Genomic DNA, 21,055 nt, shown 5'->3' with positions numbered 1-21,055 from the left:
TCTTTGGATGAAAAATCAGTTTTCCATTTTTTTGATTGCCCAAAATGAGTTTTTTGTGAAGGACCTACCATATATTTGTTGCAAAATTGGACCAAATCAATTTTATAAAATACTAGGCCATGTATAATGCACAATTGACAAAATGGTTGGGTGTCAAAAGTTTTGATCCACCTCTGGTGAAAAAGACAAATTCCCGCTGATTCAGCTGGAAGCGGGTCAAATTTGAACTGCAGGTGCCTCGTAGTTTCCTCTTTATTTTTTCCAAAAATCATTTCTAGGTACATAAGTATCTGTTTAATCAGAGAAACACCAAAAAAATTCCAAGATTCAACCACTAGCTAGGACCGGTCAAGCCCGGCGTTTTGACCGCATTTTGAAACGTGCATAAAAAATAAAAAAAATCAAAAAGTTGGAAAACCTCCGCATTGTGTCATTATATGTGACCTAGTTTCCAGGAAAATAATAAACTTGTAATACAGTAATCATTTTAAAAAAGTGTTCTCAGAAATGAGCTATCATGTGTGAAGATTCATGGCTTTCAAGCCAAATGATCAATCTTATGGCCACATTCATGGCATAGTTTGTTCAAATGACCTCATATCGTGCACAAGGGTGCATCTTGGAATTACAAACAATGTTGCCTAAGGAACTTTTCATATTCTTTGGACGAAAAATTCACTTTCCATTTTTTTCGAGTGCCCAAAATGAGTTTTTTTGTGAAGGACCTACCATATATTTGTTGCAACATTGGACCTAATCAATTTTATAAAATAATAGGCCATATATAATGCACAATTGATAAAATGGTTGGGTGTCAAAAGTTTTGATCCACCTCTGGTGAAAAAGACAAATTCCCGCTGATTCAGGTGGAAGCGGGTCAAATTTGAACTGCAGGTGCCTCGTAGTTTGCTCTTTATTTTTTTGAAAAATAATTTCTAGGTACATAAGTATCTATTTAATCAGAGAAACACCCAAAAAAAATCCAAGATTCAACCAGTAGCTAGGACCGGTCAAGCCTGACGTTTTCACCGCATTTCGAAACGGGCGTAAAAAATTCAAAAAAAAATCAAAAAATTGGAAAACCTCCGCATTGTGTCATTATATGTGACCTAGTTTCCAGGAAAAATAATAAACTAGTAATACGGTAATCATTTTAAAAAAAGTGTTCTCAGAAATGAGCTATCATGTGTGAAGATTCACGGCTTTCAAGCCAAATGATCAATCTTATGGCCACATTCATGGCATAGTTTGTTCAAATGACCTCATATCATGCACAAGGGTGCATCTTGGGACTACAAACAATATTGCCTAAGGGAGTTTTCATTTTCTTTTCACGGAAAATACATTTATATTTTCCGAGTGCCCGAAATGAGTTTTTTTTGTGAAGGACCTACCATATATTTGTTGCAAAATATGACCTAATCAATTTTATAAAATACTAGACCATATATAATGCACAATTGACAAAATGGTTGGGTGTCAAAAGTTTTGATCCACCTCTGGTGAAAAAGACAAATTCCCGTTGATTCAGTTGGAAGCGGGTCAAATTTGAACTGTAGGTGCCTCATAGTTTGCTCTTTATATTTTCCAAAAATCATTTCTAGGTAAATAAGTATCTATTTAATCAGAAATACATGGTTTGATGGTGATACATCGAGGTTTGGACGGTGGCCGAGGGCCCCAACTCTAGAGCGCGTAAGCTCGCATGCCCGCCGCATAGTCACCGCGTGACCGTGGCGTTGCCATGTGTTCTAGGCGGCCTAGGCATGTCTAGTGGGTTGGGCACTCCCCAGGTAGGTGCTAGGAAGAAAATCACAACATAAGATTCTCACGAGGAGACCGATCGATGCTCAAACATGAATAAGCAGCCAAGTGTTTGATTTGCGGTATGGGAAATGCACATGGATAATGGGCGTGAGTTTTGGCTGAGGATGATCACTTACTAAGAAGACCGTCTTCACAAAATTTCACCTCAAAAGGAGGAGCCTAGGTGGTACTTGCTTTGCAAAGTACCACACTGGACATAAATACGAATGTTGAAGCTGGGCTCAGAATAATGAATGGATTGAGCTGGAATTTGGTGGAGGATGGTTATTTGGGCATAGGGAAGCACTGTAGAAAATGGATACCATTTGGACATGCCAAAGTGGCACTTCCTTCACATAGTGTTGTTGTGAACAGAATAGGAAAATGAATATTTTTGAATTATTTTTGAACTAGGCAAGGAAGGTTTTTTACATATTTTACATATATATGACCCAAAGAATTTATGAGATTTTTTTGGGAATTTTGGGAATGACAGAAATATAGGTTGCTTCACAACCTAGGGCAAAAACTGCCACATGGACACGACACATAGGCAAAACTGATGAGGTGGTGCCTAGTCATAGCAACCCACCACAATTTACAAGGTTATGACCATCTATATTGGTCATGATCAGCTAGAAATAAGGCAGCAGAGCAGTGCTATCTGCTTTATGACCATTTCGTGTAAGGAAATTACGACCTTTTTGACCAAAATGGTCGTTATAGTTTAGGGTTTGGAGCCCCCCGAACAGCTTTTGACCAATTGGTCTGAAATGGTCATAGATCTATGATCAATTCTTCCAGCGTCACTGACAGAAGGTCACTAGTTAACATATTTCTTGTAGTGAATGTTAAACTTCTCTATAATCAAAAAAGTAGCACTTCAGCCGGTTGCTCAGGAAAGGTAAACTGAGATGGTTACAGACTTCACACAAAACTCATAGAAATGGATACAATGATCAAACTCAGAAGTAAAGGGGGAAAGGCCTAATCACTTGTACAGATCACTTTTGTTAATTCTACCTACTTCCATTTGAAGCTTCTGAGAGCCATTTTTAGGTTGTTTACCAGCTCAACTGCAGACGAAAACCCATCGTCGATCTGTACAAAACTGAACACATGTCAACCTTCTGATCATGCATGCATTACAAGTTTAGAACTATACTAACAGAGCATTCTTCTTCCTCTTGGAAGTAATCTTCTGAGCAGTGGAGGGCAGAGAGGGCTTGCCTTTGCGGTGATGGTGATGTTGAGGGAGGAGTCCATGAACGGTAGGACATTGGTGGTTATGATGGAGAGGCCCTGGTTCTGGAGCTCGGAGAGCACCATCACTAGCACCCCCCTCCTCTCCTTGCAGCAGATTTTCAGGAGCACCGTGTTCCCGCGGATGCTGGCCTCAACGTCCACCGGGGTTGAGTACTCGGCGTCGCCTGACTCGGAGCTGCTCCTGCTGTGGCCTGCTGAGTCGTCCTTGTCCGCAGCGGATATGCTGCACTTGCTCTCGAACACGGTGCACTCTGGCGACCTCTGCTGGCCTTGCTCTCCCATGGTCTTCACCTTCTCCTCCAGCTACTTCACGTAGTCGATGGTGCTCCCAAGGAGAGAGATCCGGTCTGCCTAAAAATGGTTAATCAGATTCAGATCACACAGATGGCATTGCCAGGTTGTCTTGTCACATACTCCCACCGTTTCTTTCTACTCTGCGTATAAGATTTTTTTGAAGTCAAACATAGTAATATTTGATCAAATTTATATTAAAAATATGCACATCTAATATACTCCCTCTGTCCGGAAAAGCTTGTTCCAATCTTGTTCCTCAAATTGATGTATCTAACACTAACTTGATGCTAGATACATCCAATTGAGGGACAAGCTTTTTCGGACCGAGGGAGTATTAAAGTTATAAAATACAAAAATTAATTACTGATGCTTATATGCGAGCAAAAAAGATTTGGCATTATCGATGTTGATATTTTTCCTACAAACATGACCAAACTCTGAAATTTGACTTCAGAAAAATCTGATATGCGAACTAAAAAGAAACAGAGGGAGTACCTTCTTAATGCCTGGGAGGATGGTGGCCAGGGACGCGAACTGCAGCTGTAGCTTCTCCCGCCGCTTGCACTCGGCGATGACATGCTCTTGCACGCTTGCCGTCGCCCTGCCCCGCCTCTCGGGCGCCTGCAGCTGCTACTTCGAACCTTGGAATTGGAGTCCATCGTAGGCTCCTCCGGAGAAGTTGAGGGTGCTAGCCTGGCCAGCGCCAAAGGAGAGGAAGTTGACTGATGGCGACCGAGCTGGAGATGGCTGCCCCATCTCGTTCGGGCTCTCGCCCACAAAGCTCGGGAAATTGGAGCTGCGAGATGGATAGAACGACGTGTAGTACTGGCCTTGATGGTCACGTAGCGGCTCCTCCTCTTCCTGGTACATGTAAGCTAGCTCCTCCTCATACTGTTCCTGACATTGGCCCATTAAAAGTTACACGTAATTAGTAGGAGCAGATTGATGTGCTTACCGTCTCTATGAGCCACTGCTTTGGTTGCTCCATCATATATATCCACTACCGGAATTGCACTCTATGCCGATGGCCAGGGCCGTCGGCATAGCCCTGACTAGCCGTTGGGACAGGCCTATGCCGACGGCGGCCGTCGGCATAGGATCGTCGGCAACATATCCGTCGGCGTAGCCAGGATGACCGTCGGCATAGAAAGGCCGTCGGCATAGACCCTATCCCGATGGTGGCCGTACATCTATGCTGACGGCTCTGTCGGTCGGCAACGCCATCGCCTAAAGGCGGCTGCCGTCAACTGCTGACCAACGGCTTCTCGCCACGTGGCACATCTATGCCGACGGCCTGGCCGTCGGCTTAGTTTAGAACTATGCCGACGGCCAGGACGTCGGCATAGAGGTGCCACGTGGCGAGAAGCTGTTGCTCCTGGGGCTTGCCTATGCCGACGGCCTGGCCGTCGGCTTAGTTTAGAACTATGCCGACAGCTAGGCCGTCGGCATAGACATGCCACGTGTCGGCAACTGGGCACTCCTGGGGCAGAACTAAGCCGACGGCTAGGCCGTCGGCGTAGACCTGCCACATGTCAGCCACTGGGAGCTCACGCCAGGCCTATGCCGACGGCTAGGCCATCGGCATAGTTTCTGTCCAGTTTTTTTTTCTTTTTTCTGTTTCTTTTAAGCTCAATTCATTTGAATATACACAACATATATAAGAAGCAGCATATATAAGAAGCAACATCACGTAACAGTAAGGAGCAGCATCACACAACAAATTCATCATCACACATCATAAGAAACATCGCAAAGCATAAACATATAAGTATCATCACCACCAAGAATATAAGAATCTCACAAACAACAATAAGATAAGAAACATCACAAGCATATAAGTATCACAACATCGAGAACCGCCACAATGTGACCCAAAGGCTTAAGCGCCAAGATGTCGAGCACCGCGGAGGTCGTCACCGCCAAGAGCGCCGAAGCCCAGGTCGTCAGTGCTTCCGGCAGTGCTACCGCCAAGACCGCCTCCACCTCCGCCTCCGCCTCCATGGATCGGAGTGGTCGGGCTCCGTGTCTCCGGAGTGCTGCGAAGACCACCGCCAACGGTAGATCCACCTGTTCCCTGGATGTTGAAAAGACATATTAATGGGGTATATGACTGTGTTGAAAGGCATGACATGCTTTGGGTGAATAGATTGGGGATGAACTAACCGGCGAGGGGCCAGCATTCTGTGCCACAAACTCCTCAAAGGTCAGCAGCACTGGTTGTGCTGGAGGGCATTGTGCTAGCTGCAACTGAGGACACCTGCCCGCCATTTCCTGGAAAGCATGCTCCAGCTGGCGATCCCTCTGCACTTGGTGTTCATGAAGCCTCAGATGCCACGCCATGGTCTCCTGGCGTGTGTACTCTAGGTAGGCCTACGGTATGACATGATGGAACTCATAAAACTACTAGATGCGGAAAATAAAGTGAGCAATGAAGATAAGAGGGAAAATACTTACAGATTGTTGCTCCTGAAAGAGGGACTGTGAACTGGACACTGGCTGGCTCCTGCGCTGGCTCAGGCTCGGGTCAATCCGACGGAGCTGTGTGTAGGAGATAGTCGGAGTGACCACAGCATCGAGAACCGCCTCCCGACCGTGCTCCTTGGGCCCCATGCTCACCACCGCCCTGTCGTCCAGATCCGTAGCAATGGGGTCAGGTGTGTCAGGATGTAACTTCAGATACGCTGTGGAGTAGGCCTCCTTCCTCCACGCGGTCTTCTTGCCGTAGTACTTGGGCTCGCCAGGCTTGGGGTCCTTCCGCGTATGGGCGATCTCCCACGCCTGCATGTGTGAGAGCGGCCGCTTCAGTTTCTCCTCCTGCACCACCAAACAGATGTTAGTCATACATAAGAAAGTGATGGTAAATAGAAGAAGAAGAATGTTTAATGGGGTTAGTCATACATTAACTGCCTTGTGGAGATAGTGGTTTCGGTTTCCCTGAGCATGTACTCCCTCCTTCCCTCGGTTAGCCTTATTTTTGATTCTCATAGCCGCCCAGGCTCCAGCCCCATCACACCAAAGATCCACCAATGCCGCGCAGTACTCGTCTTTTCCATGACACCAATTTGGACACACCTACATAATAAAAGCATAATGGCATGTCAACATGAAACGGTGAAATGTACCACATGGTAATGAAAGCATAATGAAAGCATAATATATGAAAGCATAATGAAAAATCTTTTATACTTACCGCCAAGTACTCGGGCCTCTCCAAGGTAATGCCCATCCTCCGCGCTTCTTCCCTGGTCATCTTCACACCAAGAACGTCGTGGTAGTATGTCGAGATGGCCACATAGCGCACCTCCTACTGCATCTGGCGGGCCTTCTTCTTGCATTGGTGCAGCACGATCTGGTCCGCTCTAGCCCTGTGCTCCGGAAGAACTCGATAGAATTTCTACAATCATGCATGAAACAAGAATGGAAGAAGCCATGAGTTAAATCATTCATGAAACTAGAATGGACTTGTGCTTCTAAAGAGAACTCACCCAGAAAGTAGTGATCACGGCCTTGGCATGGGTCTCATGGTCCGCGTGGAGGGCTGCTTCCCAGTGGTCCCAGCTCGTGGCCAAAACCCGACGGTCCGGCTGCCTGACTGGATCCGGACAGTACAACCCCGGCCAGTATAACTTCAGCAAGATGGTGATGAGGCCGTTGGGAATACGGACCCCTTTAGAATATATCCAGTTGCTACAAAAGAATGAACTATTAGCATGTGACAAGCAAAATAAATAACAATCGGAATATGCATGTGACAAGCAAAATAATGAACCACTTACTCTTTTCCCGTGGGCTCAATGAGCCACTTCTGCTCCTCAGTAGCAGGAACCTGCTTTGGTAGCTTTGCGTTGCCACGCAGCCATCCCTTGTTGTCAACCCCCTTCCCATCACCACCATCATCCCCGCCACCACCCCCCTCCTCGCCTACCTCCCCCTCCCCAACCTCCTCCCCAACCTCCTCCTCCTCCTCCTCCTCCTCCTCCTCCTCCTCCTCGCGTGCCTCCTCCTCCACCTCCTCCTCTTCCTCCTCCTCCTCCTCCTCCTCCCTAGAGTGTACCTCACTAGAGGAGGGTACCTCACTAGAGGAGGGCCTCGAAGACAACACCCCTAAGTCGGTGAGGGTGCGCTCTTTCTGGCCGCGACCCCCTATAGTGGCTCTCCCCCCAGCACCTCGTCCTCTAGAGGTTCTCCCCCTGCCCCCTCCTCCTCTAGGGGCACCTCTCCCTCGACCTCCCTGTGAGGAGTCATCGTCAAGTAGCCGAGGGGGAGGATTACGTGCTCGACCACTCCGACTAGGCAGGCCGACGACCTTGCGTAGGAAACCCACGCCGTCGGCCTTCCCCTTGCCCATGTTCCACAAACCTGCATTGAAAAGAGAAAAAGCAATTAGTAAATTAATGAAATGAAGAAAAAGGCATGATAATAAACACATTAATAAAAATGCATAAAAAGGCATATTCCTAAACTATAGAAAAAAAGACTTGAAACGTACATCTGCTAGAACCCATATGAATCATCACTGTTGTAACCTCTTTCTCAGTCCGTCTCATCATCACTATCAATGATATCATCTTCGTTGTCCGACGGAGGTGGAGGCTCTTCCTCGTCGTCAGCGTCTTCGTTTAACTTTTCTAGCATAAGTATGTCATTTTCATTGACAATGGTCTCACCATCATTCCGTGCTCGTCGACGTTTGGGTCCACATCATCATCACCCAATGGTCTAGCGTCATCGTTTCTAACCACATCATCATCATCATCATCAGGTTGCTCTTGATAGAACACTCCCTCGTATGTCATGGGGTTAATATTGTAGTAATCGTCTTCATTCGGGTCTGGTAGCTTACCATGTGGCGACACCTTGAACACAACTTCCCAACCCTTTAGATACACTTTCTGGCATGGGTAAGGCAGATAATATACTTGTGCAGCTTGGGTAGCCGCAATGAAGAGATCGGCTCTGGCATAGACGGTTGATGGTTTAACTTCGACCAAACCAATGGAAGGTGTATGTTTTACCCCCTCCCACGGATTGAACCATCGGCATTTGAACACAGGCAGACTTAGGGTCTCACACCCCTGGCGGAATTTAACCTCGTATATATTTTGTACCCTTCCGTAGTAGTCTACTGAATTTTGACCGGGGGTGTACACTCCAGTATTTATAGTTTCCGGATCGGGGCGGCTGTTTTGGTGCTCCTCTGTATGGAAGCGATACCCATTCACATCATACTTTGTACATGTCATGACGGCAGGGTCAAAACCCATGGAAACCCATCTCAATTCATCATCCATAGATATGTTCGGATCTTTTCCCTACAAGTATAATGGACATTGTTGCGTGCATTAGTTCGGTTAACTAATAAATGTTGAAGTAGGTATTTAATAGGGGAGTGTGGAAATTTACTTTCTCCACGAACCAAGCAACAAAATTTTTACGTCCAGGGTTTCCATGACGGAGAAGAGTAAGTGCCTCCGCCTCAGTAGGAGGATTCACTCCCGTCCATTCCTCTTGAACGAAATCACTAAAAAAAGATAAGCGGTGTTAGACCGGGACTAAGTGAACATGAAACATGATGATGTGGAAGACATAAAGGAATGGTGTAGTGGTATTACCTCATCCACACTTCCTCAACTTCCTTGATGTTGTGCAAGATATAGAACATGAGGTCCTCCCACTCTTGTCGTGGCATGTTATAAGATTTCGAGGCCCCAGCCCTCCCACCTTGCGCGTTGAATAGATCGAGCCTGGGTTGATACTTGGGCTCTTCTATATTGTATCGAGGCACCTTGTTATGAAGATGGGGAACGTGGTCTGGATAGTATGATGTCCTGAGGTCTGACACCTCCTCTAGGATAACTTCCTCAGCTATGGAAGCTTCAATCATAGCTTTGTTCCCACATTTCCATCGGAGATGCTTGTTCTGCCTCTCAGGGTCGTACTGCCACCGATTTTGCACAGGGCCCCCCAACAATACCTCGTTAGCAATGCCACCAGAGGGCCCTCATGATAGGGTGCCGCATGCCACCACACCACCCCGGTGGCATTGCTACCCCCCCAGTGCCCCCGTCCCGCCTAACCCTGTAGCGTTTGACCACGGGATCTAGCCCTTTGACTTTGCACGGACGGGCTTTGACCAGTGGACCTCCCCACCCGGTTGTGTTAGGTCAACCCATAGGAACACTCTGGAGCAACATCCGGGCCAGACCCACAGCAAGATCCCCTTCGTGTAGACCTGACGCGTCCATTTCCCACCTCTAGGTGCCGGCAGCGGCGCCGTCCATGAGGGGGGCATACCCCGGACACGCGTGCCGCCTCTTCGGACATGCCACCACACCACCCCGCATGTATGAGGGCCCGGTGCGATGCTCCGGTGGCATTGCTACCCCCAGTGCCCCCCTCCCGCCTAACCCTGTAGCGTTTGACCACGCGATCTAGCCCTTTGACTTTGCACGGACGGGCTTTGACCAGTGGACCTCCCCACCCGGTTGTGTTAGGTCAGCCCATAGGAACACTCTGGAGCAACATCCGGGCCAGACCCACAGCAAATCCCTCCGTGTAGACCCGACGCGTCCGTTTCCCCCCTCCAGGTGCCGGCGGCGGCGCCGTCCGTGAGGGGGGGCACACCCCGGACACGCGTGCCGCCTCTTCGGACATGCCACCACACCACCCCGCATGTATGAGGGCCTGGTGCGACGCTCCGGTGGCATTGCTACCCCCCAGTGCCCCCGTCCCGCCTAACCCTGTAGCGTTTGACCACGCGATCTAGCCCTTTGACTTTGCACGGACGGGCTTTGACCAGTGGACCTCCCCACCCGGTTGTGTTAGGTCAGCCCATAGGAACACTCTGGAGCAACATCCGGGCCAGACCCACAGCAAGATCCCCTCCGTGTAGACCCGACGCGTCCGTTTCCCCCCTCCAGGTGCCGGCGGCGCCGCCGTCCGTGAGGGGGGCACACCCCGGACACGCGTGCCGCCTCTTCGGACATGCCACCACACCACCCCGCATGTATGAGGGCCCGGTGCGACGCTCCGGTGGCATTGCTACCCCCCAGTGCCCCCGTCCCGCCTAACCCTGTAGCGTTTGACCACGCGATCTAGCCCTTTGACTTTGCACGGACGGGCTTTGACCAGTGGACCTCCCCACCCGGTTGTGTTAGGTCAGCCCATAGGAACACTCTAGAGCAACATCCGGGCCAGACCCACAATAAGATTCCCTCCGTGTAGACCCCACGCGTTCGTTTCCCCCCTCCAAGTACCGGCGGCAGCGCCGTCCGTGAGGGGGGGGCACACCCCGGAGCCCCAAGACGGACGTCTACGCATGCATGAACACTTTCACATATGCATCGGAACCCGTGCGATGTTTCGGTGACATAGCTACACCCCGAATCCCCCCACCAACCAGAATTCCTTCCGTGTCGACCGTTTCCCCCCTCCGTGACACGGCGATAGTGACGTTCGTAATGTGGGGCAATCGATATACCATCGAGTATGTTTTTTTAGATAAGGCATAATTATCTTATACAAAAACAAAAACTAAAATAAAGTAAAAATAACAAAACAGAGTAAAAATAAAAAAAACAAAGTAAAATACACGTATGCCAACGGCATGGCCGTCGGCATATCTGTGCACACACATAGGTTGTCCCACGGATCGATGACGTGGCGTGGCACACGGATCAATGACGTGGCGAAGGGGCCTATGCCGATGGCTGTGCCGTAGGCATACCTCTGCCACAGATAACCAAAGTAACAAATAAAAAATTCATTAAAATAAACGTATGCCGACGGCAAGGCCGTCGGCATATCTGTGCACACACGGAGGTTACCCCACGGATCGATGACGTGGCGTGGCACACGAATCGCTGATGTGGCAGAGGGGCCTATGCCGACGGCTTTGCCGTAGGCATACCTCTGCCACAGATATGCCGATGGCCGCCGTTACCGCCCGTCAGCATTGGATCAACGCTGTCAAATGGTCAGCGCTAACCGGGCAGGTGGGCCCTGGCTATGCCGACGGCCTGTCCTATGCCGACGGGCCCCGTAGGCGTACCTCGGCCGGTCCCGACGGCCTGGTCTATGCCGACGGCCCCGTCGGCACAGATGAATGTATGCCGACGGCTTTTCTACGCCTACGGCCTTTCCTTGGCCGTCGGCATAGGTCCATAGATGCCGACGGGTGCCGTCGGCAACCCCAGTTTTTCTGGTAGTGATCAGTGGCTACACAACAAGAGCTTTGACCTTTGATCACTTGTACAAGCGCATGCAGATCGGTGATGAATTTCTGGCCAAGCTTATATATGTGGAGAAAGTAGAATTTCTGGCCAAGCTTATATATATGGAGAAAGTAGAATTTCGGGCCAAGACATATATATGTATCTGAAACCTTTCTCCCTTGGGTTTCTTGTGTTCTCTTCTTTCTTGGCTTCCTTCCTGTCCTACTTATATATTGGTGTGAACTTCCGGCCGTTGCTGGTCAGAAGATGCCATTCTGGTGAAAGCCATGTCCACACGCTCAGGCTTCCCCACAAGAATGCCCATGCTGGCCACAACCCGAGCATCCTGCAGCGGCGTGGAAGGTGCCCCGGAAAATCACAACCACGGCTGCGTAAGCGGTTTGCCCTGAGGCTCAACAAGCTTCTATTCCTGAAACTCAAGGATGCCATCAGTACCCGGCACCTTACACATCCCAAAACTCAACAACCTCTGCAGATCCTCCACGGAAGGGAACTCAACCCTGAACATCTTATCATCAAGACTGACAAGGTCCCACTGGAAATCCCCAGGGGCCAGCTCTCGAAGCCTCTGCACGATCTGTGTCTCAGACACCTCCCCTCTGGTAACCTTGACAATCCCCGTGGTCAGACTCGGGGACTCGTCAGGAACCTCCCGCTCAGTCGGAGACTCGAAAAAAGTTAGCTCGACACAGTAACTCCATACATCATGAGTGACGGTGCCTGATCGCGCAGTAACGGACAATCCCCAGATTCGTGTGCCAGTTTACCGCAGGTATCACATAACCGCGCCACACACTCCGCAATGAAGTGGCCCTTGTCTTCGCAACAATAACAAAGCATCTTTTCCTTCCTGCGCGCCCACTTGGACGCTCTATCAGACTCAGCCCTGTCCATCATCTCCACGGACACATCAGTCATAACCTCGTTCTCAGGAACCGGAGCAGAAGCAAGAGCCGTCACCACCTCCATAGCGTGACCGGTCAACACAGGCTCGTCGGCAGCCCCGCTATCTGTCGTCTGCTCGACAACAACCGGCGGTGGCGGCGGACGTGGACGGTACCGGGCCCCTCGCCCGCCCCGACCACCACGATGTTCGTGGAAGCCACCTCGCTGTCTAGAATCCGGGCCAGAAGCACCCTCAACAAAGCCACCCTGGGGACCCAGGAACGGTCACTCTGCCAAACCGTCGCTCTGCCAAGCGTAACCTCGGCCACCGCCCGTCGACGACGAGCCACGGTGCACACCTACCCCATAGGCATCGAAACCATCATCTCCCCACTGACCCCGAGGTGCGGTATTAGCACCAGCCGCAGGTTTGGTGGCGAAGTGAGGTGGCGGTGCTGGCCTAGGCAGATGTCCCACAGACCCCGGCGCCCCCATCGTTGGCGGCTTAGGCCCCGTGCCGCCCCTACCAGTAGCACCACCGGCCTGCCCACCACGACCAGGCGCCAAACCAGAGGTCGCAATCACCGGCACTCGAGCGCCGGCAGGCGCCGTGGCACCACGCCCCACGGCCGCACCCGGCAACGCACCTCCCTGACTGACCGCCGGCGCCACCGGGGGCGCCGCACCCCTGCCAGCTCCAGGGAGCAAGGTACCCCAGCCGAAGGCAGCAGCCGGCGGCGCCACAGACGAGGGCACCGCACCACGGCCACCACCCGACGCGGCCGCAGCGCGGCCCGCCCCAGGAGGCTCGGCCAGCCTCTTCCCGGCCACACCACGTCCCGCCATGGGCACTAGCGGGGGGATACGACGAGCACGACCGCCAGGATCCGCCCGCCGATGTGGAGAACGCCTAACCAGAACCCTATGACGCGAGCAGGAGGAGGAGGAAACCGATCGATTACTGCATGCGTCTCTCACGTCGACGATCGATGTAGCCTCGAGCCCATCCTTTTCCAGAATTACTGGACCCGGCCCAACTGCAGCCCCTTCGCACTTGGCCACATACCCAGCCGAAGAAGGCCCAGTAACCACTGGTGGCCCACACGCGCCAATCAGGGAATTCAAACGCAGGGCCCTCGCCGCCGCGATCCCGATCGATGCCGCCGGCGCCGCCTGTTGCCGGCCGGCCGCCGCACGGCAACCCTTCTTCCGTCTTACCACAACCGTCCATGCCTCCGGCGCAACCAAATCGAAAACCGTAAGTTTGGGTAGACTTAGCTTGGGAATTGGACCCTTCCATGTCCGAGATGCGTTCGCCGCCGTCCTCCGATGGACGACACGCCGGAGCAGCTCCATCTTCTCTCCGGGCCGCAATCCGTTCCTCGCCGGGTCGCCCGGAGGGACGACCGTCTCCACGATCTCGGCCACCTCATCCTCATCGTAGCCGGGAGTATCCGGGCCGCAATCCGTTCCTCGCCGGGTCGTCCGGAGGGACGACCGTCTCCACGATCTCGGCCACCTCATCCTCATCGTAGCCGGGAGTAAAAGCCTCACAGATTGCATCTGAGGGAGTGGGCGAGTAGGCCGTCGAGCCGCCGGATCGCTTGCCGTCGTCCTCGTCATCTCTGCTGTCATCGTCCGCAAGAGCCCAGAATCTCCTACCCACGCTCCGACGATCACCGGGGGCGCCAGCGCGGGCTGGCGTCGAAGACCCCGGCGCCATCGTTGCCATCGCCCCTAGTCCCCCAGCCAACGCCTTTTCCGGCGTATGGGTACGGTGTCCACGCTACAAAGCAAGCACATCAACAAATGGCACCCTCACTCGTTTGAAACTTGTTCTTTTGATACGACGCCGCGGACAAGAACAAGTGTTGGAGGGTGATTGCATACAGTAATGATGAACCATTTTGTCAGCTGTTTGAGAGATCCATGCAATAATGACGCTACATTCTAAGGTGGCCAGACTTGCCACCAATCTGCTATTGCCTTTTTGCCTCGCATGGAGTACTAAACTATGCGACTATCAAACTATTCTTCATCAAGATGTTGATTGCAACACCACTTATTGTCTGTGATGAAAACTCTTGTCCTAACTTCTACTAGTAAGGCGCAATAACGACGATTTGTGTCATTACCTTGTTGAAGATGTTGTCTATTTGCCGATGCGCTGGTATTCATTGGCCAATCCCTTCTTAAAGGCATTAATGCGGAAGAATTTGACTTAGTCGTATGTGTTAATTTCATATCTTGTAATAGTTCGGCCGTGGTTACCTTTATTCTATGGGGCCAGCTACGCGTCTGCCGGGTGATATTTAGAAAATATCTGCCACTTTAGTAGCCGTAAGATCTTGAGCTAGCCAACCGTCTGATCTTCTTTCAGTGAGCGTGCATCAACCTTTGCAACAAAGCTTGTGTTGCGCTCCTGTCGAACGTTTTTTTTTCTGAAACAAGGCCTGTGTTTCAGAAACAAGATTTCTGTTATAGAAAAAAAAACCTTTGCTCTTGCCCCGTTGCAACAAACTTAGCGTTGTGCGCTCGTTCCCTTGGCAACAAGAGGCCTGTTGCACAAACAAAAAAGATCCCCCTCACACCAATGTCATCAAATGTCTGACTGGCATTTTAACTTTTTCAGTATAGATTATGTTGTAGAATTTTCTGCAACAAAGAACATGTTGCAAAAATGTCTGTAGATTTTTTTGCAACAAAGTTTGTTATATAATATTTTCTGTAACAAAGATCATGCTGCGGAAACATCAATAGAATTTTATTTACAACAGTGTTTTTTATAGAAATATTTTCTGCAACAAAGATCATAGGTCATGCTGCGGAAATATTTGCAACACAGATACTATTGTAAAAATATTTGTAACGGAAGTTGTGTTGCAGAAAACATTTGTAATATATGTCATGTCGTAGAAATATTTTTGGGCTTCGCTTTTTTGCAAAACTAAACCCGTGATAAACAATTACAATACCACATTTGTTTCTGAAACATAGCCTTTGTTTCGAAAGTGTGTTCGATAAAGGATGACATGCAAGCCTTTATTTGGATGCGTGTCATGCAGCGGAGGTGGCGGACGCGGCCACTACTTACAACACCACATTTGTTTCTGAAACATAGCCTCTGTTTCAAAAGCGTGTTCGATAAAGGACTACTTGCAAGCCTTCATTTGGACGCATGTCATGCAGCGGAGGTTGCGGACGCGTCCACTACGATCCGCCGGATGACGGTAAGCTTTTCCCTTATTCTATACTCTGCTTAATAATTAATAGGAATAGTTGTGTGCATCAGGATGTGTATAGGCCCGGGGCTTCAGCCTCCTTTTCAGAAAAAAATACGACCCAGGAGAGTGGCTTCAAATAGAAGTGCATATGAAAGAAAATTGTTCAAAATCAACTGGCTGGAAAGTACAAACCTGAGGAGGGCACAAGAAGAGGATAGCTGACCTTTTTTTGGAAATGGAGGCGTACCCCCGGCCTCTGCATCATAATGATGCATGCACCCATCTTATTAAAAAATCCACGAAGTAGCACAAAGTCATAAAAGTATTATAGCTTGCAAGCGGAGCGAAACAAAAGAAAAAAGACAAGTATGCTGACAATCACAACCGGTATGGCAATATGAAGGATAAGCTCCCTAGACTCCTATCCTGTTATGCGGCCGCCATACGAACCGGTTGAAGAGGATAGCTGACTTATATTTGTTAATTTACTTTGATCCCATCAACGCTGTTAAGGCGTTAAACTACTAGATCATGTTGTCACATTATTGTATAGGTGCATGCGCAACTTGGAATATTTTGTGGCATCTTTGGGCTGACCAACATTGTTGCCAGGATCAACCTTTGCTGCATATAAGATTGCGATGGAAATATGTGTCTAGATTGTGTTGCTTTCTTTTAATTCCAAATTGCTTATCTCTCAAAACCACATGGCGTACTCAGTAATCAGTTAATCACTAAATAGCTTGACTATATTTATGCACTAATTAACACAGCCAACTTGATCAACAATACAACCTAAAACTCTGCATCCTGTACTAAACAATCATTTTCTATGGCCTTCTCAACTTGTCTAGCTAGTACACCGGTTGATTGTCAACGCGAACAAATTACTCTAATGGGCCAGTTGGGTTAGTTAGCCAAAATACAACGAAAACTCTGTACAATGTACTACTCTAATGGGCCAGTTGGGTTAGTTAGCCAAAATACAACCAAAACTCTGTACAATGTACTACTCCATCATATGCACTCAGTTTAGGCGGTCATTTGGTGAGTGCCCGAAGGAATGCACTCAGCAAAGCCACACGCACTCAGCATATAATCTTTTCTCTGCAGTGATTTATACACGGTTTTTGTATGTAGAATATTATTGTCGACAGAATACATTGGAAGAAGGAATCAGAGGAAATCTGATTAGTCACAAAAATGTTAAACTTCTCTATAATGAAAAAAGTAGCACTTCAGCCAGTTGCTCAGGAAAGGTAAACTGAGATGGTTACAAACTTCACACAACACTCACAGAAATGGATACAATGATCAAACTCAGAAGTAAAGGGGGAAAGACCTAATCACTTATACAGATCGCTTCCGTTAATTCTACCTATACTTCCATTTGAAGCTTCTGAAAGCCATTTTCAGGTTGTTCACCAGCTCAACTGCAGACGAAAACCCATCATCGATCTGTACAAAACTGAACACATGTCAACCTTCTGATCATGCATGCATTATTTACAAGTTTAGAAGTATACTAAGAGAGCATTCTTCTTCCTCTTGGAAGTAATCTTCTGAGCAGTGGAGGGCAGAGAGGGCTTGCCTTTGCGGTGATGGTGATGTTGAGCGAGGAGTCCGTGAACGGTAGGACGTTGGTGGTTATGATGGAGAGGCCCTGGTTCTCGAGCTCGGAGAGCACCATCACTAGCACCCCCCTCCTCTCCTTGCAGCAGATTTTCAGGAGCACCGTGTTCCCGCGGATGCTGGCCTCAACGTCCACCGGGTTCGAGTACTCGGCGTCGTCTGACTCGGAGCTGCTCCTGCTGGGGCCTGCTGAGTCGTCCTTGTCCGCGGCGGATATGCTGCACTTGCTCTCGAACACGGTGCACTCTGGCGACCTCTGCTGGCCTTGCTCTCCCATGGTCTTCACCTTCTCCTCCAGCTGCTTCACGTAGTCGATGGTGCTCCCAAGGAGAGAGATCCTGTCTGCCTAAAAATGGTTAATCAGATTCAGATCACACAGATGGCATTGCCAAGTTATCTTGTCACATACGCCCACCGTTTCTTTTTACTCTGCGTATAAGTTTTTAGATCAAATTTATATTAAAAAATACGCAAATCTAATATTAAAGTTATAAAATACAAAAATTAATTAATGATGCTTATATGCGAGCTAAAAAGATTTGGCATCGTGGATGTTGATATTTTTCCTGTAAACACAAGCAAACTCTATAAAATTTGACTTCAGAAAAATCTTACATGCGAACTAAAAAGAAACAGAGGAAGTACCTTCTTAACGCCTGGGACGATGGTGGCCAGGGACACGAACTGCAGTTGTAGCTTCTCCCGCCGCTTGCGCTCGGCGATGACGTGCTCTTGCGCGCTTGCCGTCGCCCTTCCCTGCCTCTCGGGCGCCTGCAGCTGCTGCTTCGTACCCTGGAATTGGAGTCCATCGTAGGCTCCTTCGGAGGCGGAGAAGTCGAGGGTGTTAGCCTGGCCAGCGCCAAAGGAGAGGAAGTTGACTGATGGCGACGGAGCTGGAGATGGCTGCCCCAGCTCGTTCGGGCTCTCGCCCCCAAAGCTCGGGAAATTGGAGCTGCGAGATGGATAGAACGACGTGCAGTACTGGCCTTGACGGTCACGTAGCGGCTCCTCCTCTTCCTGGTACATGTAAGCTAGCTCCTCCTCATACTGTTCCTGACATTGGCCATTGCAATAAAAGTTACTCCCTGCCATCAATATTACTTATCGTTGGTTTAGTACAACTTTAGTTTATATGTACACGTAATTAGTAGGAGCAGATTGATGTGCTTACCGTCTCTGTGAGCCACTGCTTTGGTTGCTCCATCATATATATCAGTGCCTACACAACAAGAGCTTTGACCTTTGATCACTTGTACATATATCGGTGATGAATTTCTGTCCAAGCTTATATATGTGGAGAAAGTAGATTTCTGGCCAAGTCATATATATGTACCTGAAACCTCTCTCCCTTGGGCTTCTTGTGTTCTCTTCTTTCTTGGCTTCCTTCCTGTCCTGCTTATATATTGGTGTGAACTTCCGGCTGTTGCTGGTCAGAAGATGCCATTCTGTTGCACATTTGATTCGGCAGTGACCCGCATGTTCCTGTTTTCCATTCTGCACGCCTTTTTCTCTCGAGTGCTTGGCTTACTTTTGAGTTGACATCAACGCTCGGATCTCAAAAGATCTCATGCCTTTTCAATTCAATCCACTAGAGAGAGTTGTGATCTGAAACTGGTAGTTCGGAGAGAGATACCTCAACAATACATGTCTTGAGGATTAACTAAGTTCTATCGCAGTGACAACCTCGATATATTTTTTCGATAAAGAAGAAATATTAATATTGAGAAAGATACCAATTACATCTGGCCTCTCTGCCAACACAGTCTCGAGAGCTACTCCAGACATCGAGAATACATGCTACAAATTTATATTAAAGAAAAGAAGGAGAAAAAACCACTAACAAAACAGCTGCAGCGAATGCAAATGACATCAACAACAATCATTGACGGCAACCCCTAGTAACAGGATAGATGCTCCAATAACACAGCCTCCAGAAAAGGAATGATGCACAAGCTCCGCCATCGCTTGTGCCAGATCATGGGTTTTCGTATATGTAGAAAGCTAGTATGCGTGCATGGTTGCTTGATGAAGTTTCTTTCACTTCGACGTACGATGGTTGCAAGTTGTTGGAGTGACTATGAGACTTCGTAAAGGATGTTGGAGTGACTGTACAATAGGCTCAATTGACGGCACAATTTCTGGGTATTTGGTGTTGGAGGGTTATTGCATACAGTAAGGTTCAACAACAATGCGATACCATTTGGCGACTATCAAATGATTCTTCATCAAGATGCTGATTGCAACACCACTTCATGTCTGTGATGAAAACTCTTATCCTAACTTCTACTGTAAGGCACAACAACGACGATTTGCATCATTACCTTGTTGAAGATGTTATCTATTTGCCGATGTGCCGGTCTTCATTGGCTGATCTTGATAATAATGATGCAATGACGCTTATCCCTTCTTAAAGGCGTTAACGCGGAAGAATTTGACTTAGTCGTATTTGTTAATTTCATATCTTGTAAGTTCAGCCGTGGTTACCTTTGTTCTATACTCTGCTTAATAATTAATAATAATAGTTGTATGCACTAGGATGTGTATAGGCCGGGAGATTCAACCTCCTTCTCGGAAAAAAATACACCCTAGGAGAGTGGCTTGAAATAGAAGTGCATATGAAAGAAAATTGTTCAGAACCAACTGGCTGGAAAGTACAAATCCAGGAGGGCACAAGAAGAGGATAGTTGACTTATATTTGTAAATTTGCTTTGACCCATCAACGATGTTAAGGCGTTAAACTACTTGATCATGTTACCGCATTATTGTATAGGTGCACACGCAACTTGGAATATTTCGTGGCACCTTTCGGCTGAGCAGCATTGTCGCCAGGAGCAACCTTTGCTGCATACTAGTGGTTCTGGCCCGCCATTGCGGGCCGCTTGAGAGAAAGCTATGCGCATCTCACCATTATGTCAAAAAAAAAATTCTCGCGTCACATGAACATCACAATCATTTTAAAAGGATAAAGAAAAAGCCTAGAAAAACTTTTCTCCCAAAAAAGTCTCCCTACCATTAAAAAAAAATCTCAGCGTGACCAACCAGCATGCGCCACATGGCGTAGCTGGTTGGCCACCATTCTAGCGCATCTTAACGGGTTTAATAAGATTGTGATGCAAAATTTTGTCTAGATCGTATTGCTTCTTTTAATTCTAAATTGCTTATCTCTCAAAACCACATGTCCTACTCAGTAATCACTAACTAGCTTGACTATATTTATGCACTAATTAACACAGCCAACTTGATCAACAATAGAACCTAAAACTCAGCATCCTGTACTACTTCATCATTTTCCATGGCCTTCTCAACTTGTCTAGTACACCAGTGGATTGTCAACGCCAACAAATTACTCTAATGGGCCACTTGGGTTAGTTAGCCAAAATACAACCCAAAACACTATACAATGTACTACTCCATCATTTTGCATGTCCTTCTTAATTAACATTGCATGTCCTTCTTAATTAACATGTCTAGTACACCAGTGGATTGCCAGCATCAACAAATTACTCCACTGGACCACTTGAGTTAGTTACCCAAAATGCAACCACATGCAAATGATGTGATTAAGTACATTTTCAGCTTAATTAGAAAAAGTTCTTAAACTTTGAGGAGTATGTGTGTGCCAACTTGTGCTACTAACTGAACACCTACCTTTGGCAGATCCATCTTGTTGGCACATTGCATTACATTCAGATCGCATATGAATATTTTGTTTGA

The 21,055-nt window shown here is 48.3% G+C and overlaps 1 protein-coding gene and 1 pseudogene across 1 annotated transcript; both read right to left on the bottom strand.

Moving 5' to 3' along the window:
- Positions 1-2,970: 2,970 nt before the first annotated feature.
- On the bottom strand, positions 2,971-4,354 carry LOC123090422 (transcription factor bHLH18-like; annotated as a pseudogene).
- Positions 4,355-17,234: 12,880 nt separating this feature from the next.
- Positions 17,235-18,545, bottom strand: LOC123090421 (transcription factor bHLH18-like). Its single transcript, XM_044511735.1, has 3 exons — positions 18,513-18,545; positions 17,987-18,388; positions 17,235-17,687 (listed from the first exon to the last, which is right to left on the bottom strand). Exons 1-3 carry the CDS (start codon positions 18,543-18,545, stop codon positions 17,235-17,237), a joined length of 888 nt encoding a protein of 295 aa, XP_044367670.1.
- Between the last annotated feature and the right edge of the window lie 2,510 nt (positions 18,546-21,055).

This window comes from Triticum aestivum, chromosome 4B, assembly GCF_018294505.1.
Source record: "Triticum aestivum cultivar Chinese Spring chromosome 4B, IWGSC CS RefSeq v2.1, whole genome shotgun sequence".
NCBI classification, from domain to species: Eukaryota; Viridiplantae; Streptophyta; class Magnoliopsida; order Poales; family Poaceae; genus Triticum; species Triticum aestivum.
Note: the sequence above shows the minus strand (reverse complement) of the source record. Positions and strands in the feature narration are given on the sequence as shown.